Genomic DNA, 25,999 nt, shown 5'->3' with positions numbered 1-25,999 from the left:
GATGGAAGCCATCGTGGCCGACCAAGACAGATGGAGAAAGCTTGTTGCCCGATGTGCAAAGATGCATGAAAGGAACTAAGAAGAAGAAGAAGAAGAGGGTGCCAATAGAAATGATGATAGTTAATATACTTTTGAGCCCCATTATATATATAGAATGTAGAGATCAGAATTGAGATGTCCAAGTCAAAACGTACTCAGTTGAGGTGCGTATTTTAGAAATGACTCTGCGAATACAGAACCTTTTTCTAAAATACTGGCAGGAATGCATGTTTATTTGCTGGGATGTATAGTGGGAGCCATTTTAGAAACATACATGCTGGAAAAAATGAAGGACATGAACCTGGCAGCTTCCACATGGAGGTGTGGGCAGTTACACGTGGAGGCAGCAATTCAGCAACTTCCACATGTACGTTGCACCACTTACACATGTAGATGCCTCAATTTATAAACCTACACATGTAGGTGCAACTAATTAAGTTTTAATTTGATTTCATTTTGGGGATGGAAATAAACTGAATGGGATTAAGCACAATCACTCCCTTATTCGCTCATATAAAACTCTGGCACAAACAAACACCTTTTAAACGCCTAAGCGTGCGCCTCGGAACTGGCGTAAATCCCAATGTGGAAATGTTTCTTCACAAACATAAATTCCCTTTGTAAGCCAGGGAATACATATGTAGATTTTAGTTTCTCCCAAGCAATGCCTAAACCACACCCCCTTGAAATTTCTTCATGGTTTGGATCTCCACATGTAAAGAGAGGCTTTCTGACATTGGTATAACCATGGGGAGGGGGGTGTCCTTTGGGGCCTGGGCCTTCCATTTTGAGTCTCTCCCCCCCCCCCATGAAAAAATTGCAGTACCCTGAATGGCTTGCGGGGATGCTCAAGCCCTGGCAGCTGAAGAGCGCCACGGCCCAAACCTCCCCCTGTGTGAGGAAGTTGACGTCATGCTTTCCAGCCACCAATGCTGGCACTCTTCACGCATGCTCAGTTTATGCGCATCAACTGACTTCTTCGCACCGGGTGGGGTTCAGGCTGCGGAGCTGTTCAGAAGGTGGGGCTTGAGCGTCCCTGCCAACAAAGGTAACATTTTTAATGGGGTAAGAGAGAGAGAGAGAAAAGATAGGAATGGGTGTCCCCCCCCCCCCAGTCCACCCCGGAACCCCTCAAAATGGGCTGCTGATTATGCCCATGTAAATGCCCCTATTTGCATGTGGATATGTTTCTAAAATAATGGCCATAGTAACACAGGGGTCTTTTTACTAAGGTGTGTTAATAGATTTAGGGGCTCTCGTAGAAAACGGTGGTCGCTGTACCACTGCATCTCCATGTGCCAAATCGGCCCTACTGCTGGGTTTGCTCAGGAGCCCAGCGGTAGTTCTGGCGCATGGCGATTAAGGCGCTAGAAAATACTTTTGTATTTTTCCACACACTAGGGGCGTAGCCAGACTTCGGCGGCAGGGGGGTTCAGAGCCAGAGGTGAGGAGGCACATTTTAGCCCCCCCCCCCCGCCATTGCCGACCCCCCCTGCCTACGACCCTCTCGACCCCCCCTCCCGCCGCCAACCCTCCCCCGCCGTCGCCTACCTTTGCTGGCGGGGGACCCCAACCCCCGTCAGCCGAGGTCCTCTTCTTCCTTCGTTCTGTTTGAGTCTGACCTTCTGGCGCAAGGCTTCGGAAGAAGAGGACCTCGGCTGGCGGGGGTTGGGGTCTCCCGCCAGCAAAGGTAGGCGACGGCGGGTTGGCGGCGAGAGGGAGGGTTGAGAGGGTCCAGTGGCCCCACGTAGCTACGTCGCTGCCATACACTGCCTGGTTATCACTGGGTTACCGCTAGAGCCCCTACAGTAAGGGATCCCCCAGGAAACGGCTGCACAGCAAGTGCTTAACTTACCATAAGATACTCTAAATTTAAATCACCTAACAGAAATCTGTGGGGACTATATGTCAAAATAACAAAATCATGTCCCAAACAGTACTATCTTCAGCAGAAAATTATTTACTTTTTTATATTGGGATTATCAGACTTCTATGCATCTCGCAACCATCTGAACAATAATGTTCTTTCGTTCTTTCTTTGCAAACGAAATGGCGCGGTGCAGATCCTCATAGAATCCCACTTTAATTTTTATTCAAAACTGGATTTTATCAAAAATTCTTAAACATCCTTAAAAGTTGTGACTTATCTTTAATGGCAGCAGCATAAAGTTATCAGGAACCTCCGCCGACATGGTGGCCATTTTGTTGATGCAGGAACGATATGAAAGCTATAACGTGAGCCTCCAGTTTTGAATAAAAATTAAAGTGGGATTCTATGAGGATCTGCACCGCGCCATTTCGTTTGCAAAGAAAGAACGAAAGAACATTATTGTTCAGATGGTTGCGAGATGCATAGAAGTCTGATAATCCCAATATAAAAAAGTAAATAATTTTCTGCTGAAGATAGTACTGTTTGGGACATGATTTTGTTATTTTAACTTACCATAAGGCCATTTCCTTGTTTAAAAGAAAAAAAACAACACTTTTGCCAGGGGGAAGTAGAAGGAGGCCTCAACGTGCGGCAAACTTGTGTGCTGACGCCACTACAGAGCCCCTTCTACCACTGTTCGGTACAAGGGCCTCTTCGTGCATGCTAATCATTAGTATGTACTAAACGCTGCACAGCCCATTGTATTTCTATGGGTTGCATAGTACCCAACGCACACTAATTAATTAGTGTCCCCTAAATTCCATTAGCACACCTTAAAAACAGGACCTCATAGTAAATGCTGGCAGATATGAACCAGAATGGTCCATTTAGTCTTCCCAGCAAGGTGGTGAACATGCAGGTTAACCTCTCTATTTTTTTTTGGTTTAGAGTTGCACCTGCTGCTCCGTTATTACATTTGGAAAAGAGTGACGATAAGTCTCAAAAGTAAAGGCTTGGAAGATTTTTTTTTTAATAAGCCGGTTCATGGGTTTCATTACATGTTTCTCTTAAAAAACTGGCCATAGCTCAGCAAAAAAATAAGTACTGCGGAAGGCTGCATCCGAATTAAAGGAATGCGCTTTTGAGAGCATGCATTCATTTCATTGTGGCGCGTTAACAGTATTAGGGGCCCTTTTACTAAGCTGCACTTAAATGGACACATTTCCATTTTTTTCCCATTAATGGCCAGCTGTTAATTTCAAGCCAAACAGAGAGAGTAACCAGCATACATAGAAATTACACAATCAAAAAAAAGCAACACTGGGCCTTCAAGACTGAGACAACAGGAGTATTTTATTGATAAATGACCCGACACGGGCCGTGTTTCAGCGCCTTTTTTTTTACTATTATTTATGTTCCGTTTTAGGCTGCTTTGCCGATTTTAGAATTTGCTTTTGCAAAATACAAGGCTAAATACAGGAGTTTCTCCCTATATTGCAGCTGTCATTTCTCTGAGACACGCTTGGCTTTAAGATTTTTTTTCCGTTCACATTCGGCGGTATTGGATACATACACATTTTATTCTATTTACATTCAAACCCTGACCCCTAAGGCAGGTGTTGTTTAACGCCGAAACATGGCCCGTGTCGGGTCATTTATCAATAAAATACTTCTGTTGTCTCAGTTTTAAAGGCCCAGTGTTGCTTTTTTTGTTTGCAGATGCTAATTTCCAAATTAGTCTGTGAGCCCTTAGCACCACCTCTTTAGGAGGTGGAAAGGGCTCACAGGCTAACTATGTGTTAATTTGTTGGTGCGTGGCAATGTTTCTGCGCTAACCGATTAGCGCTGGACATGCTGACTCTCTGCCCCCAAACATTCTTTGTAATATTTAGCACCAGGGGAGCATGTCCAGGTGCCTGAACTACCACAGGGTGCCAGAGTCTGCCCCGCAGTAGTGTATGTTGGTGTGCAGGAAGCACATGTTAGTGCCAGTGGCGTGGCCATATGGGGGCCTGGGCCCCCTCAAATTGGCTCTGGGGCTCCTGGTTTGGTTGGTAGGGACCCCAACCCCCCGCCAGCTGAAGCGTTTGTCCCACGTTGGTCTCGCCGCATCGCCTACCATGCTCTTCTCAGTCGCGCCGTGCACGCTTGATTTAGTGACACTGCCCAGTTTCATTAAAATGAGCATGCACGGGGTGACTGAGAACAGATCAGGCAGGCAATGCGAGACCAGCGTGGGGACCCCCGCCAGCCAAGGTACCATCATGCGGTGGCGGCAGGGAGGCAGGCCAAAATGTGCCCCCCACTTTGGGCTCTGCCCCTCCCCCCACCATCGAGGTCTACCTATGCCCCTGGTTAGTGCTTACTGCAGCTTAGTAAAAAAGACCACTTAGTGCATACAAAATCAATTTTACATCCCTAAGCCTATAAATGAACATAAATACAATTAATTAGCACACATTAAAAAATCTTGATATGCATACAAAAGAGTTATTAAAACAAATGTGTAAAAAACTGAAAAACCTCTGAAAACTGGAAAAAAATATGGATAAAAAAATCTAAAAATGAATGGAAAATTTTTTGGATATGAATGTCCCTATCACATCTTTCTCAGCAGCATGAACTTGAAAGTTATGAAGAGGAACAAAACAAAAAGGCACAAAATTACAGGTTTAGGGTCCCTTTTACCCAAGGGCGGTAGGGATTGTGCCATTTCTGGTGTGCAATGATTTGGCCCTACCTCCAGGCTCACCCAGGAGCCCTGCGGTAGTTCTGGCTTTCCAGCGTGCCATTTCCGGTGCTAGAAAATACACTTTCATTTTCTAGCACTGGAGGGTGTGCCCGGTGGTAACTGGGCAGCACCGCGCACTGCCCAATTTTTTTGCTGGGTTACCGCCGGAGTTCTCACCGCCTCCTCAATAGGAGGCGGTAAGGGCTCCTACAGTAAACGGATGTGCGGCGATCTTTTCATTACCGCACTGCCATTTATTGCCTCCTGTGAAAAAAAGTCACTTTTACCAGAAGCGGTAAAAGTTAGCCTCGCTGCGCAACAATCCCATGTGCTGACGCCACTGTGGAGCACCTTTTACCGCTGTTTGGTAAAAGGGTCCCTTAGGATGTAACAAGTAAAGTGGCAGGTTTACTAAAGTACATTTAGGGGTCCTATTACTAAGCCGTGGTAAGTACTTACCGCAGCTAAAAACGTCTCAATGCAGGACATGCTCAGGCATTCTGTGGTAATTTTGGGATCGGCATGCGCCAGGGGCGTAGCCAGACTTCGGCAGGAGGGGGGTCCAGAGCCCGAGGTGAGGGGGGACATTTTAGCCCCCCTGGCGCCGCCGCCGCCCCCGCCATTGCTGAACCCCCCTGCCACCTACTTTGACCCCCCCTACCATTGCCGAACCCCCCTGCCAACAACTTTGAACGCCCCGCCATTGCCAGACCCCCCCTGTCGACGACCCTCTCGACCCCCCTCCCGCTGCCAGCCCACCATCGCCAACCCGCCATCGCCTACCTTTGCTGGCGGGGGACCCCAACCCCCGCCAGCCGTGGTCCTCTTCTTCCCAGTCCCGCGCAAGGCTTTGTTCTAGTCAGACGTCTTGCAGACGTCAGACTCACAGAAACAGAACGAAGCCTTGCAGATCAGCCAGGCTTCATTCTGTTTCTGTGAGTCTGACGTCCTGCACGTACGGTACAACGTGCAGGATGTCAGACTAGAACAAAGCCTTGCGCGGGATTGGGAAGAAGAGGACCTCAGCTGGCGGGGGTTGGGGTCCCCCGCCAGCAAACGTAGGCGACGGCGGGTTGGCGATGGGAGGGGGGGGTTCAGAGGGTTGTCGGCATGGGGGTCCAGGGGCAAATCTACGGGGGCCCAGGCCCCGGTGGCCCCATACTAGCTACGCCACTAGCGTGCGCTACCCACACGCTAAAAAAAAAATCTAATTTATTTTTAGCACTGTGGACAGGTCTGGGGGCAGAGAGTGGGTATGCTCTGTGCTAATTGTTTAGCGTAATTACATTGCCCCACACTAAGATGTGGTTAGTGCGTGAGTCTTTACCGTCTAGAAAATAGTTGTTGCTAGGGCTCACGTGTCCATCGTCACACGCAAATGGGTAAAAATGGCCTTAGTGTGCAGGAATGACCCCTGGAAGGATGTGCTAAGGCCTTTTACCACAGTTTAGTAGGGGCCCTAAAATTTTTGCACATACTGGGGCCCTCTTACTAAGGCATGTAGGCACCTATGCGCATACAACGTGTGTCAAATTGGAACTACCACCTGGCTACAACGTGCCCCGGGCGGTAATTCCGTTTTTGACGCGCATCCAAAACACATGGTCGAAATCTTCTACCACGTGGCGCTTACCCAGCGGTAATCGTCAGTGTGCGAGCGCTGACGATTACCCCCCCCCCCCCGGGTTAACGTGTGAGACCTTACCGCTAAGCCAGTGGGTGGAAGTAAGGTCTCAAGCCGAAAATGGACACACGCTGGTTTTAATTTTTGACGCATGTCCATTTTCGGCCACAAAAAAAGGTCTTTTTTGCAGGCGCGCTGAAAAATGGACCTGTGTGCGTCCAAAACATATGCCTATACCAGCACAGGCTATTTTTATCGGCACGCCTTAGTAAATGGGCCTCTGTGCCCTAAGGGGGTCTTTTACTAAATCTTAGTTTGAGTTATCTATAGCAGGGCCCATAGGAATAAAACGGGCCGTGCTGCAGATAACTCGAGCTAAGCTTTAGCAAAAGACCCCCTAACAGCATAAAATAATGCACAGTAAATGCAAAGGATGTGTGGTCAGCGTTTGGGGCAGGGGCGTAGCTAGGTGGAGCTACGGGGGCATGGGCTCCCGCAGATTTAGAGCTGGCCCCCCTGCTTTCACCCCCCCGCCGCTGACCCTCCCCCACCACATTTGATCCCCCCCCCCCCCCCATCGCCGTCAGGTACCTTTGCTGGTGGGGGTCTCCGGCTGATCTGGGTTCTGTTTCTTTAGGAACGTGCAGGACGTCAGGACTCACAGAAACAGAATCCAGATCAGCGAACGCGCCGGACTCGGAGACTGGTGCTGAAGTTGACTTCAGCTGGCAGGGGTTGGGGACCCCTGCCAGCAAAGGTACATGGTGGTGGCGGGTTGGGGGGTCGAAAGGGACGGGGGAGGGGCGCCAGCGCCGGGGGGGGGGGGGGGGTTCAAAAGTGGCAGGGGGTCGGCGGCTCTGGACCCCCTTCCGCCGAAGTCTGGCTATGCCCCTGGTTTGGGGACTTCACAAGTGACACTGCACAATAAGTGCAGTGCGCTAACTGCAACTTGTGGTCTACGCCCACTCTCTACACATGCCCACCTAGTTTTGCCCTCTAATGCATGCAGTTAACCTGCAAATTTAAGCACACTGTAATGCCACTGCTAGAGCAGTTGCCATGCTTGACTGATAACAGCTACTGTCTGCTAATTTGAGCAATTAGCCCCCTAATTCTATAAAAGTCGCCAGATATTGTGCGCAATTGAATGACGAGCAAATTAGAACCAATAATTGGCTCTTTAACAAGCAATTATTGGTATTAATTAAATTTCATTGGCATTTAGGTGCGTAAATTTAGGCACAGGATCAGCACCTAAAATCCACACGCGATCTGAAAACAGGGCACGGAAATGGTAGGGTCATAGGCATAACGGGGCGTTTCTAACATTAATACATGTTGTTCTAGAATAACAGGGCTGTGCGTCTAATATAGGTGTGTTCGTCTGCACCTTGTTTCAGCTGGTGCCAATGACCGCATCTAAAGTTAGGCGCAATTCCCAGTCATAAGCGCTATTCTATAAACTTTGCTTAAAGTTAAGCGCAGCCCATAGAATTGCACTATTTTAGTGCCAATTTTGGGGGAGCCATATATGGAATCTAGCCCTAAGGCGGCAATTCTGTAATTGGGTACCCCCTTTTAAGTGCCCCAGTGCATGCGTCCAAAACACACGCCTACACCAGCGCAGGCCATTTTTCATCGTATCTTAGTAAAAGGGCCCCTAAGTGCTGAATATTGGCTGACTCTGCCCTGGGAACACCTACAAAATAACTGGTTTCAGCTTGAGCGTTAGCTGGACATCTTTAGCAGCATTATCTGGTGTAGGGTCTTTTTTATCGAGCCGCAATAGCGGTTGCCGCACGGCAATGCCGAAGTGTTCGGACTTTTGTCAGCATTGCTGCACCAGGAACTGCTAGTGCGGCTTGAGAAAAGAGGCCCTAAGTGATGTGTTTTTAAAAATCCACTGAATATTAACCTAATTATGGAGTGAATTGGACAGATTTTACGCAGAGAGGTGTGGTAGCCATGTTAGTCCACTCTTAAAGGTTATCAATAGAAATCAAACAAAATAAAACATGGAAAAGAAAATAAGATGATACCTTTTTTATTGGACATAACTTAATACATTTCTTGATTAGCTTTCGAAGGCTGCCCTTCTTCGTCAGATCGGAAATAAGCAAATGTGGTAGCTGATAGTATATATAACTGAAACATCTCAATGACAGTCTTGCATTCAGGCCTGACACCCTTCCCATCCTTTCCCCTGCCCCCTGACGAAGAAGGGCAGCCTTCGAAAGCTAATCAAGAAATGTATTAAGTTATGTCCAATAAAAAAAGGTATCATCTTATTTTCTTTTCCATGTTTTATTTTGTTTTGATTTCTATTGACAGATTTTACCTAAGATTTTAAACCCTGCTAAGCTAACTGCTTTTACTACATTTTCTGGCAACAAATTCCAGAGTTTAATTTCCTTTATAGAATTGGTGCTTAAATATAAGCACACAGTTATATATTTATACCCACAGAAGAGAATTCAGTAAACGGCTCCCAAAGTTGGCTGCGCAAAGTTGGGCATCTCAGATCTGCACCTAAATTAATTACCTAATTAAGTGGTAACAATCAGTTATTAGTGTGAATTGGTAGTTATTAGGAGTTATACCCGCATCTACCCTGCACCCTATTCTATACCACGCATGCCTAATTTTCATGAGCACTTTGGCCATGGGAGTGGCACGGACAGGTCATGGACATTCCAAGAATGTAGCGGCAATGTTATAGAATACTTGAATTTCTGCACCTAACTGCCACTAATTGGGCACCAGCATTTTCACTAGCTTTTGACGGGTGTAAATGCTTATGCCCAATTTAGCACCAAAGTGCACGCTAAGGTAAAATTCTGTAAAAGGACTTTCCACGCAGAGCACCCTTGGCAGAATACTAGTGTAGATCCCCTCTGGGTGAGGTTTAGAGCAGATGGTAAGAGTATACAATCACGGTTTAAAGGCCCCGCCCCACACTCAACACTCACCAATTGAGGAAATACAGATAAAAATTAAGGAAATTCTATATTTGATATAGTGTGCAACTTAAGATGTTAGTAAATGAATTTTCCTTGATGATGGTTCAAATTTTACTAAGTGATGACATTATGGCACATTAAACTTGAAATTTAAATAATTTATTATGCAAAATGGTTAAGTAAATTCAATATATAATTGTACTAATTTCATTAATAAAACAGCTGTTTCATTGTATCAAAATAACAAATGTAAAAGGTTTGTGTTCATTTCAGAACAATCAGTAAAACATTTCTAATCCACAACACTTTTTTTCCTCTCAGAAGATGTGGACATATTCAATAAATTGACTACCATCTACGGACATCTTTCATCAAACAAATCAGATAAGTAATACAGTTGTTTAAGTTCTATATTCCTAAAAATTTACTTTAAACAGAAAGTCCTACTGAAGAAATTGATTCTTTTTTCTCCATTTTTCTCTTTAAGGATATAACCTCCTCCACATGGATATGCATACACTTCGCTACCTTCAGGTAAGTAATTTTATTCTCTTAATCACTGTAGGTGTTTGTACTTAGCGGTTTTGTAGACCTTTCTTGCATGGGGTTAACTTTGGTCTTTCTTTAACGTTGGTGCACTTGTTGTTTGGTTGCCAGTACTTTGGTTCAACGATACCAGGGAGCAGGAACCCGGAACTTTTTAGTACCTACTACTCTATGCTTATAAAAAAAATCAAAAAGGCAAAACCCTATCCCTGTATAATTCATCAAATCAATTCCTCTTTTGCTATAATTTTAAACTCATTTCCCTATATGATTGTGCAACTTATTTCCCTAACTAGCTCCCCAAGTAAAGAAAAATATAATTAATTCAGCCCTATTCTGATCCCTCCCTCAAATAATGTTCCCCAGCATTTTAAATGGTCTCAGCAAAACAATTTCTTTATGACCAAACTTACTGAGAATACTAAACACCACCAGAGGTCTTAAAATCCTCTGTCCAGAACTTCTCACAGCAGCTCTGAATTCCCTGAAACTTTTAAACAATATAATTACTTTTCCTCTTTCCAAAGTAATTTAATTTAGCATACGCAGGGTTTTTCTCTCATAAGTTTTTCACAAAACCCCTCTGGAAGCTTGACCGCAAGGAATGTGCACTTAAACTGTCACCTTAGTCATGTGCACATAGTGTGACCAATTATTACATGAACAAGCTTTCCCAGGTTACCAAACTGTTAATGCTTGTCTGAATTATTGGCTTATTTTAAAGTTAAAGCTTTCACCTTAGCACTCAGCTTCAGTCACCACTCTAAAAGCCATAAAACAACGCGAGAGGCTTTTAAAAATTAGTTAACTACTTCAAGTCACACTCTTACCACACATACAGCTCCTAAATTTTACTTAATCAATTTCTGAATGGTGATTCCCTTAACAGCTGATCAGAGACCTCACCGCAGGTCTGCTCAGCATCAAAACTACCACCCAACTGCCCAGCAAGCCGTTGCCAAGGCAATCAGGCCAGCTTGCTCAGCTGTTCTCCCAGTGATGTCACTTTAGAACCTTCTCCCTAGCTCTAACCCTCAGCACACACACCCAGGTAAAACCCCTTTTAAAGGGGACACACTCTTATTTTATTTTATTTTTTTCCAACCCTTTACACATCTCCGCCCCAACATAAATGTCGTCCCGACATTTGTCTCTATCTACAATAACATATTATATCACACAACTTCATGGTGAGTTAATATAAATAAAAATTTTCCCTTAAGTATTGTGGTGGTACTCCCCTGTTTTCTCTAAGAAATCGACGCGAGCCAGAAACCGCTTGTTGATCTTCAGGACCAGTAACTCCTTCAACAGACACTTCTCTGATGTCAGGATCTAGGACTGGATTTTCTTGTTCTTCCACCAGCAAGTAAATACAATCGGGCTGTTCCTCTATCTCATCCACACCTTCTTCCTCACAAACCAAATCCGATTCCTCCGAAAAACTTTCAATAGGCAGAGGCATTTTCTTTAGCTGATCCCTGTGCACCCTTTTGACATTAGTATTGTGCTCATTTTTGATCCCAACCACATTCCCATCCAATTGTATTACTTCATAAATTGCATCTTCCCAATCATTTTGGACCTCATGTCTTCCTGAGTACCTCCCAACCTTCAACAGGACTCTGTCACCCAACCGTAGCTGAGAGCCTGCCGCCCACCTGTCATAATATTTTTTCCTCATCTCTCCACTTTTGGCCATGGATTGCGGAGCTATTTGACATGCTTTATCCCATTTTAAATAATGGGTGTTGAGTGAACTAGGCCAATGTTCCTGTTCTATTAGTGTCAACCGCTTGTCTTCAACTTTCTTTTCTTTTACATGTAGGCCTTCACATGCGTCATGGTATAGCTTTGAAACTTCTTCTACTTTCTCATTAGCCAGTTGTTCCCTTTTAAGTTGCTGAATTGTTCGCTGCCTAATATCAAGTTCCTGAGACATCCATTCTTTGCTTTTCTCATATTCATTAACTTTGTTAGTCAGTAATTTTGTCTCTTCCCGCATTGTGGAGACCTCTTTTTCAACTTGCTGAATTTGCTTTTTGGCATCAGCCAGTTTCTCCTTCAAATCTGTATACTCTTCAGCTTTCCTCTGCAGATCTATTGTTAGAGTTTTCATTTGAGCAGAGCTATCTTCAAGTTCCTTCCTCAAATGTTCAATTCCTTCTTTCTTTATTTCCTCCTCTCTGTTCTTCTCTTGAAGGGAGTGTTGAACAGATTGTAATTTATTCTGCAAATCCTCCAGTTTAATTTCTTGTTTATTTAATTCTGTATTTCTTTTCTCTAATTGCTGGTACTTCTCCTGCATACTTCCCAGACCTGTATATGTCTGAGGAGAAGTCAACTGAATTTTCTCCTTATGATCTCTTTCAGATTCCAAAAAGTCTTTCAGATTAATTACATCTACATCTACTAGTTTACCCATTTCATCATTTTTTTCATTCAACCTTTTTTCCCCTTTTGAGCTTAAGCAGGTCATGTCTTGCAGCCAACCCTTAATATGTTGCAAAACATTGGTTCCAATGATCCCGGGTATCTTTTCCTCTCCGGACTGCGCATCCCAAGGGTCATCCCGAATGATGAAAATTCCCGTTTGTGGGATCCTCTGCCCAAAGCACTCCACATCCACCTCCAGACATCCAACGACGGGAATTTCTAACCCATTCGCTGCAGTCAAGGTTATCCAGGCCGCATCCTTCAACCGCTTCCCTTCTGCCAAGTTCTGGTAGAAGAAAGTGGCCGTTAAAGTGGTCACCGCAGATCCGGTGTCGATTAGACAGCGAACCGGAACCCCACCGATCCATACCTCCATTATGGGCTTAGGGCCCACTGCATTTTCCTTTAATCCATCTATAGAGGATGTTTCATCTATAACCACCACTTTCACTCCCCCTCTGGAAGTGGAAGGTCTCGGGGACTCCGATCTCGTCTCCATTTTTTTCTCTTCCTTCCGCACTACAGTACGACTTGTCTCTTCGACATCTTCCTGATTTTTTGTCACTTTTCCTTTTTTATTTTCCACTACTCTCTCATTTTGACAAAACCGGCTAATATGTCCCGGCTCATGACACTTGAAGCAAATTATATCTTCTCTGTTATTCCTTCTGGGTCCTCTCCAATCCGAAGGTCCATAGTTACCACTTTGGCGATTATCATTTCTTCTCCACCTTGAAGATTCTCGCCTGGTATCTTCCTCCCTATCTTGTATCACTTGAAAAAACTCCTGTTGCTGTAGGCTTAAACTCCTACCCATCTTATCAACTGCCTGGGTCAACTGTTGAATAGCCAACAGTGTCTGGTCCGCTTCCACTGCAGTGGCTCTCACCATCCCCTCATTTCTTCTTGACAACATTCGTAACCTATCCCGATCTCCATCCCCAAAAATTCTCTCTTCCTCCTCAGCTCCCTCAATAGCAGCTGCAAGTAGTTCTTGGAAAGTGAAACCTGGATTTTCTTTGTTCTTTCTCTTCATCTCCCGATGCAGACTATCGCTTTTTAATCCCATTATTAACTGATCTTTGAGTGCATCCTCCACATCCAGGATTGCCTGTGGCTTCCGGGCCAAAATTCTATTCATTCGTTCAAACAGGTCACAGCCAAAGGCGCGCACCGACTCCCCGGGTAGCTGTTTCCTACCATAAAACTCATGCTTCCTTAAATTCAAGGGCGCTCGGTCTCCAAATTCCTTCAACAATCTTTGAAACATATCCTCCACATGCCTCTGGTCTCCGGTGTACAATTTCATAACATCACTTGCTGCTCCTTTTAAGTGATCTTGGACCACTTCCCACTGGTCTTCGAGTGGCACTCTCAAAATTTTCAAAGCTGATTTGGTCATCTTTATCCACTCTTCCACGGTTGGTTCCCCCACTTTCAGAGGCTGTCCTGAAAAATCCAATATCCGTTTGTCCCGAGGGATGTACAAAGCAGGATACCGCATACTTTCTTCCGGACGCGAAGTACTAGCGTCCCCCTGACCTCCCCGAAATGTCCGGATTACTTCTGCTTGTTCTCGAGTCAGTCTCTCTTGCTCTCCCAACCGTTGGCGTAGGCTCTCCATCTCGGATCTCCAGTCTTCCATGGTCCTGGCTCACAACAATCTCTCCAAGGAAAACAGGGTTTCACACACTTATTAATTTTCAAAAAGCACCACCACCCTCCAGGAACAAGGGCAAATATGACCTTTTGCTCCCTCTAAGAAAAAAACTTGAATTATAATGTTCAACAATAAAATATTCAAAATCAGAATGTTCAGAAATAGAACATTCTGAATTAGAATGTTCAGATATCCTGTGTCCGTGACGCCATTTGTAGATCCCCTATGGGTGAGGTTTAGTGCAGATGGTAAGAGTATGTAATCACGGTGTAAAAGCCCCACACTCAACACTCACCAATTGAGGAAACACAGAGAAAAATAAGGAAATTCTATATTTGGTATAGTGTGCAATTCAAGATGTTAATAAATGAATTTCCCTTGGTGATGGTTCAAATTTTACCAACGATGACAATATTGCACACTAGACTTGAAATTAACATAATTTATTGTGCAAAGTGTTTCTTTAAAAATTCAATATATAATTGTAATAATTTCATTAATAAAACAGCTGTTCAATTGTATTAAAATATCAAATGTAAAAGATTTGTTTTCCCTTCAGAACAAACAGTAGACATTTATAACCTGCAACATTTTTTCTCACTTTCAGGTAAGTAATTTTATTCTCTTAATCACTGTAGGTGTTTGTACTTAGCGGTTTTGTAGACCTTTCTTGCATGGGGTTAACTTTGGTCTTTCTTTAACGTTGGTGCACTTGTTGTTTGGTTGCCAGTACTTTGGTTCAACGATACCAGGGAGCAGGAACCCGGAACTTTTTAGTACCTACTACTCTATGCTTATAAAAAAAATCAAAAAGGCAAAACCCTATCCCTGTATAATTCATCAAATCAATTCCTCTTTTGCTATAATTTTAAACTCATTTCCCTATATGATTGTGCAACTTATTTCCCTAACTAGCTCCCCAAGTAAAGAAAAATATAATTAATTCAGCCCTATTCTGATCCCTCCCTCAAATAATGTTCCCCAGCATTTTAAATGGTCTCAGCAAAACAATTTCTTTATGACCAAACTTACTGAGAATACTAAACACCACCAGAGGTCTTAAAATCCTCTGTCCAGAACTTCTCACAGCAGCTCTGAATTCCCTGAAACTTTTAAACAATATAATTACTTTTCCTCTTTCCAAAGTAATTTAATTTAGCATACGCAGGGTTTTTCTCTCATAAGTTTTTCACAAAACCCCTCTGGAAGCTTGACCGCAAGGAATGTGCACTTAAACTGTCACCTTAGTCATGTGCACATAGTGTGACCAATTATTACATGAACAAGCTTTCCCAGGTTACCAAACTGTTAATGTCTGAATTATTGGCTTATTTTAAAGTTAAAGCTTTCACCTTAGCACTCAGCTTCAGTCACCACTCTAAAAGCCATAAAACAACGCGAGAGGCTTTTAAAAATTAGTTAACTACTTCAAGTCACACTCTTACCACACATACAGCTCCTAAATTTTACTTAATCAATTTCTGAATGGTGATTCCCTTAACAGCTGATCAGAGACCTCACCGCAGGTCTGCTCAGCATCAAAACTACCACCCAACTGCCCAGCAAGCCGTTGCCAAGGCAATCAGGCCAGCTTGCTCAGCTGTTCTCCCAGTGATGTCACTTTAGAACCTTCTCCCTAGCTCTAACCCTCAGCACACACACCCAGGTAAAACCCCTTTTAAAGGGGACACACTCTTATTTTATTTTATTTTTTTCCAACCCTTTACACTAGCTTGGTACAGATCATATTGGCACCATTTACTGAATTCCCCTTTTAGGGACAGATTCTATATATGGCGCCTAAAAAATCCACGCAGAAAACATTTCCCTTAAGCATATTCCCTTAACACTTGACCTTTAAATGCATCCATTCTGCAGCACCCAATTACCTCTCCACTCTCATCTCTCCCTATATTCCTCCCCGTGACCTCCGCTGGCTGGACAAATCTCTCTTGTCGTCCCCCTTCTCCTCCACTGCTAACTCGAGGCTTCGTTCCTTTTCTCTCGTGGCACCTTATGCCTGGAATAAACTTCCTGAGCCTGTACGTCTAGCTCCATCTCTACCTGTTTTCAAATCTATGCTGAAAACCCACCTTTTCACCGCTGCTTTTGGCTCCTAGCCACTACTCATTTGCCTCCCCCCTTGTTCCTTCTCACCCAGTACTTCCCTCGCCCTTAATTGTCTTGTCTGTTTGTATTATTTTAGATTGTAAGCTCTATTGAGCAGGGACTGTCTCTCTGTGTCAGGTGTTCAGCGCTGCGTGCGTCTGGTAGCGCTATACAAATGCTAATAATAATAATATTAATAATAACACTAGTATTAAGCCACCTTGATTATTGTAGGTGCAAAGAAATGCTTCAAAACAAATTACAAACTGCCTTGAATACAGCTGCAAGGCTGATCTATGGAAAATCGAGGTTCGAAAGTTCAAGGCAACTAAGTGAGAAACTACACTGGCTGCCCGTCAAAGACCGGATAACTTTTAAAATTTGCACCCTGGTGCATAAAATCCTCTACGGTGAAGCTCCAGCTTACATGGATAACCTTATCAACTTACCACCTAGGAACTCTGACAGATCATCTTGTTCGTACTTAACTCTCCATTACCCTACCTGTTCTGGCCTCAAGTATAAAGGCACTTACGCATCCACCTTCCCTATGTTGGTGCTCATTTATGGAATGGATTACCTAAATCTGTAAAAACTACTCCCGATCATCTGACCTTGAGAAAAACCCTCAAGACCACCTTATTTGGAATAGCTTACGCAAAAGTCCTACCAATGCATCCATAACTACTGAACTGTAACTATCTTAACGACATCATCAACTCTGTTACCCCTTCCCCTTCTCTGTAATTACTCACTGATCTCTCCTACTTCCATGTACTTGATTGTTTGTGCCGGATTGATGTATGCCTTTTCAGACTGATGTAAGCCACATTGGGCCTGCCCGTGGTGGGGAAATGTGGGATATAAATGCTATAAATAAATAAATATTCCATAAGCGGTGCCTAGATTTAGGAGCGGTATATAGAATACGCTTAGTTGAGTTCCTAGAGCCTAAAACTATGTGTCTCCATTTACACCAATGAAAACATAAATCTCGCCATATAGATTTAGGCGCACGGGGCCATATTCTGTAACTACGCATGTAAATTTTGGAATTCTAATATAACATCCATTTCCCCGCCCATAACCATGCTCCTTTTTACCTGTGCATGTTAGGGAAGTTAGGCGCACTGTGTTATAAAATACACTTTGTGTTGTGTGCGTAAATTCTAATTATTGCCAATTAGTGCTCATTACTGCTTGTTAAATCTGTTATCAACGCTGATTAGCTTGTTAAGCCAATTAAGTTACACTTGTTGTTATAGAATATGCCTAGATTTCAGCTCAGATCTCTAGGCGCACGATATAGAATCTGGGTTGTTTTATGCTCTAAGAGTTCACACATTGCATGAACTGTTAATATAGCGCTATCAATGCAAATTAAAATTCACATTAAATACATCCTCTTGCTTAGTAAACAGGACCATATCTGTTTTGCAGAGGCATCCACTTGACTTTACTGCTCTTTCGCATTCCCCTGTGAAATAGACTTTCATTCAATTCCAGAGGACCTTGACAAACACATGAACACAGGTGTTTGTGCTTCAAATTACAACAATAGGCTGCTATCATACACAAGGATTGAACTCCAAGATTTTGTGGGTAAGCAATGTCACTAAACCAAGTGTATCCATGATAAAGCACCAAATTAATATTTGCTCTCTTGTTCCAGCTCAAATTATACATAGTTTAATTAGTTAGCTGAAACAGGTTTTCATGGTGAAGCACCCTTAATGAAAAATGCAAAATTATTGCTGTAATAAAAATTATCTGTTGTAATAGCATGAGTAGCTTTAATACGCTGGATAGTTTCATGAAGTTTAGATCCTTGTTGGTAACCTAAATTGCAGTCATGCAGGTTAATGCAATGTGTGAGACCAGATTTTCCAAAATCAATCACCTGCATCCTTATGTGCATCTATTTTGTATTTAATAATTTATTTGCTCAAATTAATTAAGGACTGCGCAGAGCTGAATGCAAATCAAATCAAATTGTTATGGTTTGGCTTAAAATCTGACTTGATTTCTGATTTTGTTTTGTCTTTTGACGCTGGTCTCTAATTAAAGGGTCGACAGGTCTTCTAGGGGGTCCTTTTACAAAGGCACGCTGAAAAATGGCTTGCGGAAGTGTAGGCGTGGGTTCTGGTTGCGTGCCGATCCATTTTTTAGCGTGCCTGTAAAAAAGGCCTCTTTTTTTTTTGCCAGAAATGGACGTGCGGCAAAATCAAAATTGCTGCGCGTCCATTTTGGGTCTGAGACTTTACCGCCAGCCATAGACCTAGCGGTAAAGAATCTAGGCGGTAATGACCTATGCGCGTCAAATGCCACTTGGCGCGAGTCCGTCACGCGTGCCAGAAAATAAAAAATATTTTTTAGACGCGTGTAGCAGACACGTGCCAAAATTGAAATTACCACAAGGGCCACGTGGTAACCGGGCAGTAACTCCAATTTGGCGCACGTTCAGCGTGCATAGGTGCCTACACAGCTTAGTAAAAGGGGCCCTAGAATACTGGGGATAATTCTGGACTCTTCTTTAAGCACAGAGCCTCAAGAAGATTTTTTAAGCTTAGGCAGTTACGTTTAGTTTCATCCTATTTTTACACTGACCATTTTAGAAGTTTGGTTCAATTCCTAATCTTTTCTCACTTGGACTACTGCAACTCTTTGCGGGTTCCTTTTACTAAAGTGCGCTGAAAAATGGCCTGCGGTAGTGTAGGCGCATGTTTTGGCCACGTGCGGAATCATTTTTCAGCGTACCTATTAAAAATGCCTTGGGGGGGGGGGGGCTGAAAATGGACGTGCGGCAAAATGAAAATTGGTGCACCTCCATTTTGGGTCTGAGACCTTACTGCCAGCCATTGACTTAGCGGTATGGCCTCACATGCGGTGATGGTCAATGCGTGTTCAAATGCCAATTACTGTCTGCTTGACAGAAAATTAAAGTATTTGCTGACACGCGTATCGGACGCGCGTCAAAAAATGAAATTACAGCCCGGGCCACGTGGTAACCGGGTGGTAACTCGGCTTAGTGAAAGGGCCCTGTATTTAGATACTTAGGGGCCTTTTACAAAGGCGTGTTAGGCTCTACGTGCGTTCAGCATGCACGAAAATGAGACTACCTCCAGGCTACTGTGCCCCCTGGCGGTAATTTCAGATCTGCCGCGCACCCATAACTCCTGGATGATTGATTTATTTATTTCCTCCCATGTCTGGCGTTTCTGGTGGTAATCGGCAGTTGGCGCATGCCAACTGTCACCGCATGTGTAGCGCATGAGCCCTTACCGCTAAATGAATGGATGGTGTTAGGGGCTCAGGCCAGTTTTAGGCGCGTGCTGGTTTCAGATTTATCGCAAGCCCTTTTCCCGTGCCATTTTTTAAAAAAAGCCCCTTCTTGCAGACACGGTAAAAACTGTCCGCACCCAAAACATGCACCTACATCGCCACAGGCCACGTTTTAATGCAGCTTAGTAAAAGGACCCCTTAGGGCCTCTTTTATCATGCTGCAGTCAGTGACGTAGCTCCGTGGGGCCCTGCCGACAATCCCCTTGAACCCCCCTCCTGCCACCAACCCTCCCATGCCGTCACTGCCCACCCCGCCGCCACATCAGGTACCTTGTTTGCTGGCGGGGGTCCCAGAACCCCGCCAGCTGAAGGAGTCTTCTTCAGCGCCAGAGTAGCGCCTTCGTTCAACGAAGTTCCTGGTGTGATCAAGCTGTTTCTGATGCTTTACGTCCTGCACCATGCATGTAGCCCCGTGCAGGACGTAAGGCGTCAGAAACAGCTGATCACACCAGGAACTTCGTTGAACGAAGGCGCTACTCTGGCGCTGAAGAAGACTCTCTTCGGCTGGTGGGGTTCGGGGACCCCCGCCAGCAAACAAGGTATCTGATGCGGTGGCGGAGCGGGTGGCGACGGCGGTGGAGGGTTGGTGGCGGGAGGGGGGTTCAATGGGGTCGTCGGCAGGGGGGGTCCAATGTGGCGGCGGCGGCTTCTGGGGGGGCGGGGGGGAGGCAGCTAAACAGTGCCCCCCCCCCCACCTTGGGCTCTGCCCCCCCCCCTCCCGGTGAGGTCTGGCTACGCCCCTGGCTGCAGTAGTAGCTCCCCGTGCAGTTATGGTGATAAATCCCATTGACTTTGAATGGGCTTCTTTGGCATTGCTATGTCGGAACCACTAGCGCGGCTTGATAAAAGATGCCCTTAGTCAAAATCAATGTTAAAGCTGCAATTAATCCAAAATACTGCAGCTAAGCTGATGTTTGGTTAACCAAAGTTTCATCATGTGACGCCTGTGTTGTTTCAACAGCATTGTTCACTGCTAAACTAGAATTGTTTTTAAGGTCTGCTGTTTGATTCATAAAATGTCGATCGGCTATTCTCCAGAGAGTCTTTCTAATTTAGCTCAATGAATTGGCACTTCCAAATATGGTCATAATGAAGACCGTTTAATATAGACTTTTCCACCTGTAAAAAACATTCGACTTGGCGACCCAAAAACGGCGTAAAGAATTCCTTAAACTACGCCCAAAAATACAACAGTTGGGCGCTCTTTGTTGGTTAAACTTCCCATGTAAATGTGTAGTTAAATTGAATTCGGTTAAATATATATTCTTTGACCCTATTCAATTTGACTCTTTCTTGGGTGCAAAAATTGCCCTGTTACCTTCTGTACAGTTAAGACAAATAATTACATCAACTCCGTGATTAAATAGGTACTCCTAGAACTCCCTCTCATTCCTTAGTTCCTTATAGAAAGAATTTGCAATTTATTCTTTATAATTTCCTGAACATTGTGGTTTGCCTCCTATATTGTGGACTATAGATGAATGACTTAATGTGATTTAAAATGTCATCTTATATTGTAAACCTATTTTCTTAAGTAATATGTTATCCTTTCATTTTATTATTTCAATGTAAGATGAGAATTATGGAATTACTTTTTTGGTTAATTTTTCTTTTCCTTTGTTAATGCATCTTTGCCAAGCAAGATTTAGTCTTGTAATTATTGTAAATTGTAAAAAATAAAATTAAAAAAAAAAAAAACATTCAACTTAAGTCGTTCAGGGGTCCTTTTACCAAGGTGCACTGAATAATGGCCTGCGGTAGTGTAGATGCGTGTTTTGGGCGGTCGCGGAATTATTTTTAGCGTTTCTACAAAAAAACGCCACTTTTTGCCGAAAATGGACACTTTTGGAAAATGAAAATTGCCGTGCGTTCATTTTGGGTCCGAGGCCTTACTGCAAAAAATTGACCTAACGGTAAGGTCTCACGCGATAGCTGGGCGGTAATGGTCTACGCGCGTCAGAAAGTAAAAAAATACTTTTCAGACGCGCAGAGCGGACATGCCCCAAAATTGAAATTACCGCAAGGGCCACGCGGTAACCGGGCGGCAACTCTCATTTAGCGTACGTTGGGCGTGCATAGGCGCCTACGCGGCTTAGTAAAAGGGCCCCTCAGTGAAACTTCGGAATTCTCTGCCATTCTTGGCACATCTTCTGTACACTGCCAAAATTGTAAGGTACCGTGGTTAATAATTATTTAAAATAAATAAATGATCTTAATGCTGACAAAGGAGCAGAAAACAAAACATCAAATCATCCTAACAAAAACAGAGCCCTGTTAGTTTCTGGACCTGACAAAGACCTCACCATTAATCAAGACACTATTAGGTAGAAGATTCCAGAATACAGGAACTACACTATGACCACATGATAAAAAGCTGGCTGTAAGGACACTGGACATAGTAGTGAAAGAGAAAAACACCAGAATAACATCACAGATCACAAAGGTTGACAATGGGATTGAGAATCAACACGAACGTACCTAAATCTGCACTACCCAAGCTGCAAAGGACTCAAATACAAATCAACTTACGCGTCCAGTTTTTCCTACATAAGCACACAACTGTGGAACGCATTACCAAAAGCCTTGAAAACTACGAACAACCACCTAAACTTCCGGAAAACACTAAAAACTAACCTGTTTAAAAAGGTATACCCTACCGATCCAACATAAATGCCTGATCTCTGCAACACAACAAAACTAAAGTACGTAATGGACATAACTCAACTCTTCCGTTGTACGATTCCCTAGTGTGGCTGTGCCACATGGACTTTATCTTACCACAACATCACTTTGTATTTGTTTACACCGGAGTCTGTAACGCTTCTCCGGTACTATGTAAGCCACATTGAGCCTACAATAGGTAGGAAAATGTGGGATATAAATGTAATAAATAAATAGATAAAATAAATAAATAAATGTGTTAAACCTTATTTTAGACAGCCAGCATTTACATGTGTTTATCTGCAGTACATGCAGATTGCAAGAAGGTGTGGTTTAAGTGGGGCATAGGCGGAGCTAGGGCAGAACTAATATCTATACATGTATTCCCCATTTCAAAATGGGAATGAATGTGTATGTTCCAATATATCAATATCAGGATTTACAGCTATTTCTTTGCATGTTTAGGCCAGCCCATATCAGGAGGGATTTAGGAAGTTGTCCCTCTTATTCCACGATATGTATTTCCCCCTCCAATTTGAAAATAAATAAGAATTGAGGCAATTGGCATTGTAAGTGTCAGTCTGCAAAATGGCAGACAAAGACACATAATTGGAGGAATAAACTAGTGGTTAGAGCACTAGACTGAGAACAAAGGATCCCACTGTGATCTTGGGTAAGTCACTTGAAGCCAGATCCAATAAATGGCACCAAAATATGGGCTGAGAACGCAACAAGGCAAATGGTCCACAAGATCCAATATGGAAGAAAGAAAAGAAGACCATATGAAGAAAACCAGCCTTTATTACCATTTCGGGCTCCCGGTTTTAAACCAGTTCACCCAACATGGCCATGTTTCGCCAAAAAAGCTGCTTATGGGGTGGATGGATACTGCAAACATATACATGCTGGTATTAGTAATCAAACTTAAGTTCAAAGCATAAGGGAACAAATATTAAACATTAAAAACAAAGAAAGAGCATATACATAGCCTTTGTAAAAGGACCCCTTAATGACTGATTGTTTGGGTCAATATCTCTAAATGGGTTAGCTTTGTGCATACCATAACAGTAACGAACCTCATTCCTAAACCAAGGTATTTGGACTATGATCTCAGTCTCTCAAATTTACTGCTAATGCTTGGAGAAATGTATGCGCATGCGCTTTGTACTTATTTATTTTTAATAAATGTATGTTCTGCATTATTTTACAATTCTAAGCAGCTTACAACAATACATACACAATGGGCTAGATTCTATATATGGCACCTGAAAATCCCACGCCTAGACGTATGCTGTAAAGTACGCCCACATTTTATAGAATAGGCTTAAATATCCACATGGTACATAGAATACGCCGCGTGCCTCTCCACATGACAAATATAGTCGCGGCCATTTATGCCATATTTTACTTGGTGTAAATCCCAATGCCCAATTTAGGCACAGAGCAAATGTATGCTATAACAATGTGCACAGATTTTAGAAATGCCCACGCCCCGCCTGTGGCCACACCCCCTTTTCAACTGTGCAACTTAGAATTTAAGTGCACCACATTATAGAATACACCAGCCCCCCTGTTTACTAAGCCATCCTAGTGGCTACCGTGCGGCAATGCCAACGTGGCCCATTCACATGTCAGAATTAGCACTTGGTAGCCACTAGCGTGGCTTAGTAAACAGTCTGCTTAGCGAGTTGTGCACATAAATCTTAATGAATGCTAATTAGTGCTGATAATTAACCAATTAAGTTACGTGCATTGTTTATAGAAGACGCTTTGATTTCCACACAGAAATTAAGGCGTGATATATAGAATCCCGGGGAATATCATGAAGTAAAAAAAAAATTATCGACATACTCCACACAACATAAAATTACAATGTTGCCATAAATATTGCTATGTGCATGTTTATCTAGATAGGGTAGAGGCACCCCCTAGGGTGATGCAGTGGAGGGTTAGCATTTATAGACATACATAATAAAAGTATCTGTACATGCATAAATTACCCTGGAAATTTGTGTGTATCAAACATCTGCCCCCAGATTCTAGAAGCGGTGACTAAAGTTCCGTGCACAAATCATCACACATAACCGATTTGTGCATGGAATTTAATTGGTTAACAAGCCAATCTGCGCCTATAATTGGATGTTTTATCAAGCAATTATCGGCACTAATTTGGACTAATTAGAGATTTACACACATAACTCGCTAAGCACATTCTATAAAGTGATGCGCGTAAATCAGACCGCGTGGAGCTGAAAAGAGGGCATGGCCATGGGAGGGGCATGGGCAGTTCATGAACGTTGCAAAATGTATGCACAATGTTACAGAATAGAACCAGAGAATATGCCCGATCTGTGTCTAAATTAGTCATGTGCTTTTTTACACCAGGTTTTGGTTGGTGTAAATGGCCACGACTAAATCGCAGGGATGGGCACTAAGTGTATTCTATAAACCGGGCCTAACTTTAGGCAAGGTTATAGAATAGTGCTGTGCAGTTTCTTTTGGCACCAATATTTTAGGCACCATATATAGAATCTAGTCCTAGGTGTATCAGAGGCAAATGGCACCTTTTAGACTAACCCAATGCTACCTGCCTCTTTCATTTCTGTTACCCTGGTCTAAAGCACAAGACAGGAAAAATCCTCTACGACAACAAAACACAGCAGGCAGAAGTAGAGGCTGACCAAAGACGAATCACCACAGGAGATATAAATCCAACAGTCTTTATTGTTATGCTTAAAAGAAGGACCTGACTCGGGCCGTGTTTCAACGCGCACAAGCGTCTGCTTCAGGGGTCAAACAATAAACTCCCGATTGAAGCACAGGACCACAGTCCTGCTATGGTTTAAAGCTGTAGACCTTACCCAAATGCTGTGGCGGTCAAAGCAAATGGACAAACTTCTTACAATGACTGTAGGAGCCAAATTCGCCAAACCTGTGCTTCAATCGGGAGTTTATTGTTTGACTCCTGAAGCAGACGCTTGTGCGCGTCGAAACACGGCCCGTGTCGGGTCCTTCTTTCAAGCATAACAATAAAGACTATTGGATTTATATCTCCTGTGGTGATTCGTCTTTTGCCTGCTGTGTTACCCTGGTCTAACATGGCCAAGCCGTTTTAAAAGGTATAAATAGGTAAATTACAAATTCCCTGATGTAATTTTCAAAACAGAAGGAAAGAATCATTTTCTTATTAATAGTTTACATGCACTTATATGTCTGATTTGACATACCCGACTTGTTATGTCATGCAGCTTAACTTAGAAACTTTAGCCCATCATCCTCAAAATTCCTTACCAGTTTTTTAAGACAAGGGTTGTAATCAGAGCTGCAATGACCATGATTAGGGACACTGTGATGGTTATAATCTGATGTACTGCCAGACCTGTCAAAAGAGAGAAAAGAGAAGAGAAAAACATGGCTTAATGGCCAGATCACTACTAGACATTTAGCTTAGACCTAAGGAGCTAGATGGTTGCAACTGATTTAACAGCAAGACCTATGAACAGGTCTATCTGAGATGAGCTGGTCGTTTCACTTCTGTTGCTGAACATGAGATCAGAAACACTTTTTGTGTTCTCATTTGGTGTACAAGGGGTTAAATAGACACGAAAACTTAATTATCCCTCTCATCATAGGCAGTGGTGTAGGGTGAGCAACTGAAGCCATGGCCCAACCAATATTTTGCCCAACACAGTACCAGTCACTAGAGAGTTTGGAAGCAGGCTTGGAGATTGGTTTGTTTTCTCTTGCCCCACATCATTAGAAAACCTTTAGTCCAAGCAGAGTTTCAAAACGTCTTCCAGGAACAACAAAGTTTGAATTAATTCAACAAAAATAATTTAAAACCTCTCATAGCTGTAATTTTTCACCTGAAACTTTGAATCTTTCCTTTTGGCAGGTCAAACAATTGTCAATTATTGCTCTGAATTTTTTTTTTTAATCCAGTTAGGGCTTTTTATCTGTTCAGTTGTGGTTAATAATGTTCACACTAAACCATGGATTGGACTCAGCTGCTATGCCATAA

The 25,999-nt window shown here is 43.3% G+C and overlaps 1 protein-coding gene across 1 annotated transcript in view; it reads right to left on the bottom strand.

The window, feature by feature from the left end:
* Positions 1-25,999, bottom strand: part of LOC115482408 (adherens junction-associated protein 1-like) — a 192,383-nt gene that overhangs the window by 13,463 nt on the left and 152,921 nt on the right. The window contains exon 3 of the mRNA XM_030222155.1: positions 25,270-25,357. Within this exon, the coding sequence (XP_030078015.1) occupies positions 25,270-25,357 (88 nt within the window). The remainder of the gene's footprint in view (positions 1-25,269; positions 25,358-25,999) is intronic.

The sequence above is a fragment of the Microcaecilia unicolor genome, chromosome 13, assembly GCF_901765095.1.
Source record: "Microcaecilia unicolor chromosome 13, aMicUni1.1, whole genome shotgun sequence".
In the NCBI taxonomy this organism is placed as follows: domain Eukaryota; kingdom Metazoa; phylum Chordata; class Amphibia; order Gymnophiona; family Siphonopidae; genus Microcaecilia; species Microcaecilia unicolor.
Note: the sequence above shows the minus strand (reverse complement) of the source record. Positions and strands in the feature narration are given on the sequence as shown.